The following is an 11045-nucleotide window of genomic DNA, read 5'->3' on the forward strand; positions in this document are numbered from 1 at the left end:
ATAACGCGTAATATATTTTAGCGCATGCGCAAAGGTCTGAACGCCGGTTTCTTGCAGCTATATTATATATTATTAATAATACGATTGATATTATTATTAATATTGCGATATTGTCTTTTTAAATAGACGATTTTATATATTCTTAGCTATTCATTCAGCTATTCAATCGATCAAACTGTCAACCACAGCGTGCACAAATGAATTGCTTTTAAACATCAGAGGTCGAAGTCTGACAGTCTGAAGCGTGTTATGTGGTTCATTACCGGTAGAGGGCAGACAGTGTGGCCCTTCTGTGAGTGGCGTGGGGCTCTACGTGCACTCATGTGACCCCGGTGCCGGTTAAAAGCACCGGCGAGCCTCCACGAGCACGGCGGGCGACCTGAGCGACAGCGCGGGTGTGAGAATGTCTCTGTACCGGAACTCAGCATGGTTCCTCAAAGGACTCACCGAATTCACCAAGTAAGAGCTGCACTGCTTCAAAAACACTTTATAACAACATTAACAAACTTAATTACACATAGGCCTAATGCTTCATGGATGCACATGTAAATATATAATATACATTTTTTAATGAAGGTTCATATAAAATGTACTATAATATTTGAAATCCATAATTAAAGTGTTAAATGTTGCATAGGTCAGATTTCAGTCATTCTACAGCTGTTTATCTCTCTTACCTTGGCATAGCAAGTTTATTTTATAGAATTTAATGGAATTTTTATTATGAATTCTGTATTTATACTGTTGTCCTCATTAGGAGGAGTTTGATTAAAGATTATATGTAGGCTAAAGCTCAGAAACCTTACATTTTAATTTAAATTAATTAAAATATTTGGACATTTAAGATTAAAACATCCAGCATTTGTCTGCAGGCTTTCTTGGACTTCTACTCCCATGTTTAATTATGTAAATGTTGTAATTAAAACATTAACTTTCATACATTTCTAACATCTAGAAAAAATTTTTTTTAGACAGTGTAATATGGTGATATAATATACAACAAATACAGTCAAACAAAAAATTATTCAGACACTAGGTATAATTTTTGATATATTTTTACTAGTAGGGTGCAGGACACTATAGTTCATTTATGTAAGTGAGGATAGCAAAATAAAGTAAACTGTGACATATTATACCCAAAAATTCTTCATTCAGTAAAACTGATAAAAATTTGGAACCAAAAATTATTCAGACACTTTGACCTGACCATGTTTTGCTTAAGTGCTATCTGACATAATTAAGATAATTTTTTTCTGATACAGTTTAACTCTGAGATCTTGTCGTATTTTATTACCATTTTTTTAAACTATAGTGAATAAACTGAATTAATGAATGAAATGTTCAAGGTGTCTGAATAAATTTTGGTTTGATTGTATGTTAAAAACAACACAAAACATGTTATTTTTAACACATTCTGCGAGCTCAGGGCAAACACACTGACACACGTTGCTTTTCGTTGTCCATGAAATCCAGTTTCACACATGATTAGAAATAGTTTATCTTTCAGTGGCCTCTGCATCTCTGTTTTGTCCTCCTAATACATTGTTACCCGGGTCGACCTCTCACGTCCCATAATGGGACACACATCACCCTTAACAGTGCACGCATTTACCGAGAAAAGCTTGTTTGCCCCCGGCACCTCCTCACTCCTCTTCATCCCTCCGCCTGGCCTGGCACGCGTGGACAAAGCCAGTCTTTGACATGGGCTCAAGGGCACAAGCGCTGCTGATACCAGGAGCGGTGCTATCAGAGGATGCACTGATAGTTCGCTCTCATTAGCTAAGCGATGACGCAAGGCCACACATTAGGACAGTGCTTCTCAACTGGTTTCGCTTCAGGACATTAAGTGGCAAACAAATACAGAACCTAAATTTTGTATCATACACAAACAGTTGAGAAAAACATTCTTCCATTGCCATGTGCTTCATCTTAAAGAGGACCTATTATGCTTTACATGTTCATCTTTCTTTAGTGTGTAATGTTGCTGTTTGAGCATGAAAAAGCTCCAAAGTTCCTCCAGCGGGAGTTATTCTCTATATCAGTGTCACTGTTTCTGAACTCCCTGAAATGCCCCGATTGTAGTCTTCTTCTGGGAACGAACACGTCACAATATTTATTCCTGATTTAAATAATTCCCACCCAAGGCATATGCAAAATAAAGGCATCAGGCCTGGTTGAGTTGAGTTAGTAGTGTGTTGAAACCAAGGCTGCATCCGAAAACTTTGCAGGCATCGTTTGTGCATGAAGGCACCTCATGAAGTTGATTTTGGACAGATTTCTGAGGCAGAGTAACAGTTTAATGATCTACAGCAAAATAGCATGAGCTTTGGTGATGACTAAGTGAATATTTAAGTACTACAATAGTACTTTCTCACTAGAAATGACATAAAAAGTGGAGAAAGTTGGACAAAAACGTACATGTACACACAAACTGACCACCAACTGCAACTTTCAGACGCCATTTTTATTTTTTAGCTCAACGATCACAAAATGGAAGCACAGGATTGTGGGATATCAAAAGCAGTGAAGTATGCATCTATGCTGGCTTCATAAATCGATCAGATGAAGATATCTCAGGAGCCTTTAAGCTTTTGGATGCAACCCAAGTGTGCCGCACAAGTCCTGAAAAGTGAAGCCAAAGCGTTTTGATTGCCCCCAGGTGTCTGGATGCAGTATAGGTCATAAACCCCGCCCTCTCCATGTAATCTAATGGGACATGAGACAAATTAAATTACAATTACAATTACAATTTTCCAAAGATGGATTCTGTCATTTTATGTACTTTTTATCACGCTGATGTAAGTTCAAGTGTTTGTTTTTTTATATAAGTTTGGTTTTAGTTAGTGTAATGTCATGATTGACAGCTGAGATTGACAGCTTCTCTGAGCGAACTGACTTTTTTCTGGATCTTCGTCCATCTTTTTTTACAGTCTATGGTTAAGTGTAATTGGATTTATTAGCTTGACTCACATCCCATTCGATTACATGGAGAGGGAGGCGTTTATGACCTATACTGCAGCCAGCAAGCAGGAGGCCTTCGAAATGCTTTGGCTTCACTTTTCAGGATGTGTGCGGCTCACTTGGTTGAAAGGGTAAGGGGCGTGGCTTTTCACAAGCGTTTGACCAATCATAACACACTGGTCCAGCTGACCAATCACAGCACACTTCGCTTTTTGGAAGGAGGGGCTTCATAGAGACAGGAACTAAACAGAGCGTTACTGACAGACTGGGAAGAGAGGAGCTGCAACAATGGAGAATATGGGAAAAATAATTTTTTTTGAACATTCAAGCAAGAAAACCTGTTCTAGTAGAGCCCAAAAACAAAATCAAGACTTTGTAAAAAGGCATAATAGGCCCCGTTTGAAAAAGTCAAATAGTTCAAAGCATGCAAAAAGTGAACTAATTAGTTAACTGAACTAATCTAGCAGTGTTTTTGAAGGGTGCACTGGTAACCCCGTCACATTTTAAGACTAATTAAATGTGTGTCTCAGGGGGGCATTTCTGTCAGCGTCTAAAAACTTTGTTGAGAAAGACCTGGAGGTATCGATGGCAGGCCGATCCTTCATGATCACTGGAGCGAACAGCGGGATCGGGAAAGCAACCGCCATGGCCATCGCCAAGAAAGGTGCGTGTTTGGGAAAAACAGCAGTAGTTGGTAGCTAAAATGTAGAGTGATTATCCTCTGGTGTCTGAATTAGTATAAGATATAAACTAACCTAGCGGTGTACATATGTTCTTCAGATTGCTTTCCATATGGCTATGAAAATACAGTGTTGCTAGAAAGTATTTGAACATTTTGGTCACGCAAAACATACAGTATGTACAAATGCCATTGCATTAGATAATAAAACCTGGAATATTGGGTTTGTTTTTGCTCTGCATTTATCTAAATACATGCGTTTTATCTATCTGCATTTATGCATTTATCTAAAGCAGTGGCATTCACATATATGTAAGTGTTATTTTTAGTGTCCAAGTACTTTTTTGGGGGCCGGAGTGTAACCTGTTGACCCCTCCTTTTCTTTAAGGTGGTACGATCCACATGGTCTGCAGGAACAAGGACAAGGCTGAAGAAGCCAGAGCGGAGATCGTCAAAGACTCTGGAAACAAAGTATGAGTATATTTGAACAATTGGGATATTGGGGTTGTGGTTTAGTAGTTAAAAGTGCTGATGGTAACACAGAAGGCTGTAGAATCAAACGCTAGAAGCTTCCACCAACGTGCCTTTTAAGAATAATGTAATAGCGTGTAAATAATTTACCATGAATCATTTAAATGACCCACTTATTTATTTAAACTCTGTCTGGAAACAGATGTACATCTCTATTTCTGTTTGTAATGCAAGATGTTTTTATAAAATGCATGACTTTTGGTCTGGTTGCAGGAAATCTATGTGCATATTTTGGATCTGTCCGAGACCAAAAAAGTGTGGGAGTTTGCGGAGTCTTTTAAGAAAAAGTACAAAACTCTCAACGTCCTGGTGAGGCAATCTCACATCTCTCTAATTTAAAATACATACACTATAGGGTCACAAGTTTGGGGTCAGTAAGATTTTTATTCAGCAAGGATGCATTAAATTGATCAAAAGTGACAGTAAAGGCATTTATTATGTTACAAAAGGTTTCTATTTCAAATAAACGCATTTCTGCTGTGACAGATCAATAATGCCGGCTGTATGATGACTAAGAGGGAGGTGAATGGTGAGGGTCTGGAGAAAAGCTTTGCCAGCAACTCTCTGGGTAAGTGAGCAAACAAACATAAACAAAACCAGACTAACAGACCTTTCCTACTAACTTTATAATATCTTTAACAGCGTACCAGACTGTTTTCATCTGATCTCTGTGTTGTGTTTTTCAGCCGTGTACATCCTCATCAAGAGCCTCATTCCTCTGCTGGAGAAGAGCCCTGACCCCCGAGTGGTGAGTAAACCAGAGACTGAGAGCGGGAGACAGAGGTCAGACAGGTCACCGTCTCTCTCCTCTCTTTCAGATAACAGTATCATCCGGTGGGATGCTAGTGCAGAAACTGCGAACAGGAAACCTGCAGTCTCAGAGGGGCAGATATGATGGCACTATGGTGTACGCACAGAACAAGGTACATACATAGTCAAAAGTAAAGCTTGTGTCCACATACTGATTTGTTATGATGCCGTTTGCTAGTTTACTCATTGATGTTATAGAGCTGATTGTTTGATTACTTACTTAAAGGGATAGTTCACCCAAAAATGAAAATTATCCCATGATGTACTCACCCTCAAGCCATCCTAGGTGTATATGACTGATCTTCTTTCAGATGAACACAATCAGAGTTATATTAGAAAATATCTTAGCTCTTCCAAGTATCTATATTTAAATCTTTAAATAACTAAATAACTAAAATAACTAGCTTCCGGCAGAAGGCCTACGCAAGTTGACTTACGACAAAAAGAGTAACTTCTGACACGATGTGTGACGTAGGATGTAGGAGTAGCGTAAGCTTAGATGCCTCTTGTGGTTCTTATATAGAAATTCTCTCATTTCTATTTAAAAATTCTCATTTTAGACCGGTGTTTTGTTTTGCTCTATCCTCTGTGTCATGCATCAGGTCAGAGTTTACTCTTTCGCCGCAAGTCGATTTGCGTAGGCCGTCTGCCGAAAGCTAGTTATTTTATTTTATAAAGATGTAAATATGGATATTTTTCTTACAAAAACCCATTGCTTTGCTTCAGAAGGCCTTTATTAACCCCCTGGAGTCGTATAGATTACTTTTATGATGGATCAATGCACTTTTTTGGACTTCAAAATCTTGAGCCTCATTCACTCCCATAATGTGCATAACCATACTGTAAAAATTATTCATGCCTTTTCTGTTTCACTGATTTAGTAGCTGTAGTGACTCTATCAGAAGTGACTTCAGTATGTACTTGATTCTTTGTGTTTCAGAGGCAGCAGGTTGTGATGACGGAGCAGTTTGCTAAAGCTCATCCCAACATCCACTTCTCTGTGATGCATCCCGGATGGGTCGACACGCCAAGTAATTGCAAATGCGCAATCATCATAAATTTAAATGAAGGAAATGTGCATGAATGATTATAGATGCAGTTTCAAGAGACTGCATGGAATATTTTTATATTTAAAGTCGGCATGAAACGGAAGTTGCAAGTCTTTTTCAATAGTCAGTAATCCTCCCTAGTGTGACATTTATCCACGTGAAATGGCTTCGCGAACAAGAACAAATGTAGGGCGGGGCTTGATTTTGTCCATGGGGAATTGATTGGATGGTTGTGGTTTGCTATTGGTGGATCTCATGTGATTGACAGGTTGTCCTGCTCTCACACCAGTAAACACGTCATCAGAGAAGAGATGTTGCTGCAAGATTGAGAAGTTATTCTGATTAAAAATTACGAGGCATATGAATTTAGTGGGGGAAAAAGAATGGTCAATGTGATTTACATTTGGTCAAACGTTTAAAATAAATAAAACACCTAAAGCATGCGGTTTCCATCATACCTATACATTTTAACCTGAACGCTTGATGGTGAACAAAAAAATTTTATTTACAATGTTGTATAACTTGAATGCATTGTAAGTGTAAGTCACTTTGGATAAAATCTTCTGCTAAATGCATAAATGTAAATATTTATTTATTCAGACTGATTTGAAGATGTCTAATGGATTTATTCTCACCTCTCGTTCTTTAGCCATTGCGAACGCGATGCCTGATTTCCACAGCTCTATGAAGGAGCGTTTGCGGACACCGGAGCAAGGGGCCGATACGGTCGTGTGGCTCGCTGTGTCCGAGGCGGCTGTCAAGAATCCCAGCGGGCATTTTTTTCAGGGTGAGCAAACACACACCCACACAAGCACACACACTGGCTGTCTTTCAAAACGTTGTGACTGTGAGCCACCTTGCGGCCTACATGCTACTAACTGCAAATTAAATCTCATAAGCGACAGAAATCAACTCCATGTGCCACACAAACAGCACTACTAACGTGAAACACATGGGAGACTCGACTGATTGCAGTAGTTTGGCATTAACAGGTTGCTAAATTACTCTAAGCATAAAATTACATTTTAATTTGCATTTTAAATTTGATTAATCACCTTTCGAATAGATATTTTTAGGTATTAAATTGTTCAGTTTATTTTTTTGGCAGCATTGCAACTCAATCAATTGTGAGTTTATTCCTCCATGCTATTCGTGTGGTGCACAAAATTGCTGCCTGTGTAGAGTGTTCTAAATCACTCGCTTAGATCCCTATGTAGGCAGTGGGCAATGAGGCAGCGCACTAGGCTTTGAAACTGAGCTGCTGTCTTATTCTCCATCTCCTCCAATAAGGCATCCATCTGTTTCAATATAAAACAAGTGAGCCTTTCAGGAGACAAAGAATGGATGAAAGACGTTGATGAAAGCAAGAAAAGCAGAGAGAAGACGAAGAGAATACAAAGACAGACCGGACAATGACAGTGAAAGAGAGAATGAGGATGAAAGGAGAAGGAAAGAGCGAGAGAGATCAAGAAAGGGAAAAGCAAGTTGGCGGAGCTCCAGTGCAGCTGTAGTGGGCGGAGCTTCTGTACCAGACACGGCCGGAGTGAACTCAAGGCGGCCTTATGACCTTTTGGAACTGGGAAACTAAATGGACCACAACAGCGGGTGCTCACATCTTCAGAGTTACTCAAGTACTACTCGGTCTTTTAAGGCAAGACACTACAGGTGATAGGGTAAACATGTATATTATGCCCTTTCACAAAGTCTTGGTTTTGTTTTTTGGGCTCTACTAATACAGGTTTTCATGCTTGAATGTTCAAAAAAGACATTATTTTTCTCCATATTTTCCATTGTTGCAGCTCCTCTCTTCCCAGTCTGTCAGTAACGCTCTGTTTAGTTCCTGTCTCTATGAAGCCCCTCCTTCTGAAAAGCAAAATGTGCTCTGATTGGTCAGCTGGAGCAGTGTGTTGTGATTGGTCAACCACTTTGAGTGTGTTGAGGAAATGTCCCGCCCCTTACCATAACCACCAATTTCAACACACTCTTAACTAACTCAACCAGGCCCCGCCCATATAATTTGCATATGCCTTGAGCGGGAATTATTTAAATGAGTAATATTGTTAGTGTTTGTTCCTGGAAGAAAACTCAAGACTACAATGGAGGCGTTTCAGGGAGTTCAGAAACAGTGACACTGATATAGAGAATATACTACTAATTTAAGAATTAACCATTGCAAAACCCGATTGGTGCACCATTATAGTTTTGAATTCATGTGTATGTTATTTATTTATGATACATGACCATATAAAGTAACCTAGCGACTGTAGCTTCTGCAAATACTCACTGCTGTGGCATTTCCATGGTAATGACAGCTTCCTCGGTTGGTGCATCTTGCTTCAGGATGATGGGTAGTTCTTCAACTGGAAGTTGCTAGAAATCAGACATATGGCTTCTACAGAGGCATATACAACCTCACAATCATTCTGAAATCCTACGGTTTCTCTCTATATACATGTATACACTGCCCAGCCAAAAAAAAAAAAAAAAAAAAAAAAAAAAATAATAATAATAATAATAATAATAATAATAATAATTCGCTGTTTGGATTTAAATTGGCAAATACAGGATTTTTCTCCATATAGTGGACTTCACTGGGGTTCAACGGGTTGAAGGTCCAAATGTCAGTTTCAATGCAGCTTCAAAGAGCTCTACATGATCCCAGATGAGGAATAAGGGTCTTATCTAGCGAAATTATCAGTAATTTTCTAAAAAAATAAAAATGTATATACTTTTTAACCACAAATGCGTCTTGCACTGCTCTGTGATGCGCCACGCATTACGTAATCATGTTGGAAAGTTGATGTAGGCGAAAAACTCCATCTCATTTTCTCCTCCAACTTCAAAATCGACCAACATCGTTGTTTTACCTTTTTTGTAAAGGGCGTTTGACTTAGTCTTTGCATGTTCACTTTGTAAACTCTTGCTCGGTACTTCCGACTACGTCATGCGTGAACTTTCCAACATGATTACGTAATGCGTGGCACATCACAGAGCAGTGCAAGATGAGCATTTGTGGTTAAAAAGTATATAATTTTTATTTATTTTTTTTAGAAAATGACGTTTCTCTAGATAAGACTCTTATTCCTCGTCTGGGATCATGTAGAGCCCTTTGAAGCTGCATTGAAACTGCAATTTGGACCTTCAACCCGTTGAACCCCAGTGAAGTCCACTATATGGAGAAAAATCCTGGAACGTTTCCCTCAAAAACCTTAATTTCTTTTTGACTGAAGAAAGAAAGACATCTTGGATGACATGGGGATGAATAAATTATCAGGAAATTTTAATTCTGAAGTGAACTAATCCTTTAAGTATTTAGCGACTTTTTTTTTGTAGTGTATATTGATTCCTCAGCCAATAGGAATCTTTTCTCCAGATCAGTTTGGACGGATGGCCTGTTTTAAACATCCCTATGTCTTTTTGTGTTTTTTTTACGTGCATTAGATCGGCAGATGGTGTCGGCTCATCTTCCCTTGGCCTGGACGCACAGTTCACAGCTGGAAGATCAGAAATTCATGAGCGTCATGGAGGATCTGGCCAAGGGCTTCCAGCCTCACTAAATACACTTGCATGACACAATTGCAACACAAATAAATGTAGAACACTAACACACAACATTTTAACAGTTTAGACACATTATTCTCACCTGTAAAAGCAGTGTGAATGTACTTACAATACCTCACAACAACTTTTAGCTGTAGATTTAAATGTCCTCCTGAACTCTGAAAGTTTGAAGGTGTGAAAGACTGTTATGCTCAATAAATGCTTAAATACGTTTAAGTCTTTTACCACAGTGACTACTTCCTGTTTGTTCCTGTTCTGCTTCCTTGTACATTTCAATTCTCTCCTATCATTGGTCACAGAAGACGCAGGAATCCTTCTTTTCCGACAGCTTGTTCTGACACCATGTGATCAATCTCAGCCAATCGCAGTGCGTTCTCACTGTGTCGGTGACTCCAACGAATCAGGTCAATCAGGTGGGAACCCGTTCTGACCGGAGTCACCCCAGCTGTCAATCACTCACTCATGGCCAATCACCTGGTGAAGCACAGGAAACTGACTGGAAAGAACATTTCCTGCTTTTGGGGGCCTGTGATTGGACGTTTCTTTGGTTTGAAAGTGTCACCTGATGTTCCAGAGAATGAGGAAGTGATGTGTAGAGTTTTTTTTTTTTTTTAATTGTTATTTGTTCTGACAATAATGTATGATTACATTATTACATATATAGACTGTGTTATTAATCATTTAATTATGACTGTATTTTCACAAGTTTTCGTCAAACATTAATAAATATCTTTGTGTGTTGGTGTATGTGGGATAGTGAATCCAAAAGCATTGTTATATATTTTTTCCATCTCATATCTTTTCCATCACCATGTCCCTTCAAGTGTTCCGAAGGATTCAACCTAGAAACTATTAAAAATAAAGAAATAAGTAAGGGATAAATAAGGCAAAGAACCTCTGCAGAGTCCATTCAAATCGTTTAATGCACAGCTAGCCGTGGATTATCCCGCTTATACCATGGTCATTTGCCAGCATTCACAACTTAAAGCTGTTATTGATGTTTGCAGCACAGTATTTACCAGAAGGGTAAAAATGACAGTTGTTGGATCTAAGAGTGAACATAAGACTCTTCATTTTCTCCCAACATCTGAGCCACTGAGGACGCAGTGGATTTAATTTATTTTTGAAGGTAATGCGCCCCAAAATATACTTAAATTCGTTTATATCTGTGCAAATCATTTCACTCCAGACTGCTTTGTGAACAAGGGCAATACAAGACAGGCTTTGCTAAACAGTTGTTACTCAAGGATGGATCTGTACCAGCTGTTCATGATCCAGGCTTCGCCTGCAGAAGAAGTGTCACACTGTTTATTTTTTATTATTTTTGAGCAAATCGCCATTTCAGTCAATGTGCCTGTTAGCCTGTTCCACAACAAATGCGGCTAGTTATTGTTATTTTAGAGACCAGATGTCTGTCGTCTATTTTAAACCTTGGTTATATACTGTATAACCAC

The 11045-nt window shown here is 38.9% G+C and overlaps 1 protein-coding gene across 1 annotated transcript; it reads left to right on the forward strand.

Annotated features, from left to right (window-relative positions):
- Positions 1-299: 299 nt before the first annotated feature.
- On the forward strand, positions 300-9820 carry dhrs12la (dehydrogenase/reductase 12-like a). The gene is made up of 10 exons (XM_051861924.1): positions 300-459; positions 3492-3625; positions 4029-4111; positions 4385-4480; positions 4658-4739; positions 4858-4919; positions 4990-5094; positions 5922-6012; positions 6680-6817; positions 9472-9820. The coding sequence occupies exons 1-10, from the start codon at positions 404-406 to the stop codon at positions 9585-9587; spliced, it is 963 nt and encodes a 320-aa protein (XP_051717884.1). The 5' UTR covers positions 300-403; the 3' UTR covers positions 9588-9820.
- Positions 9821-11045: the final 1225 nt, after the last annotated feature.

Source organism: Ctenopharyngodon idella, chromosome 15, assembly GCF_019924925.1.
Source record: "Ctenopharyngodon idella isolate HZGC_01 chromosome 15, HZGC01, whole genome shotgun sequence".
Taxonomy (NCBI): domain Eukaryota; kingdom Metazoa; phylum Chordata; class Actinopteri; order Cypriniformes; family Xenocyprididae; genus Ctenopharyngodon; species Ctenopharyngodon idella.

What these genes read in the sequence shown, in the direction of transcription:
- dhrs12la (XM_051861924.1), top strand. Translation starts at nt 404, where the DNA reads ATGTCTCTGTACCGGAACTCAGCATGGTTCCTCAAAGGACTCACCGAA. An exon ending in TGGTGTACGCACAGAACAAG is followed by an intron (nt 5,095 to 5,921) that starts GTACATACATAG and finishes TTTGTGTTTCAG; the next exon opens with AGGCAGCAGGTTGTGATGAC. An exon ending in CAGCGGGCATTTTTTTCAGG is followed by an intron (nt 6,818 to 9,471) that starts GTGAGCAAACAC and finishes TACGTGCATTAG; the next exon opens with ATCGGCAGATGGTGTCGGCT.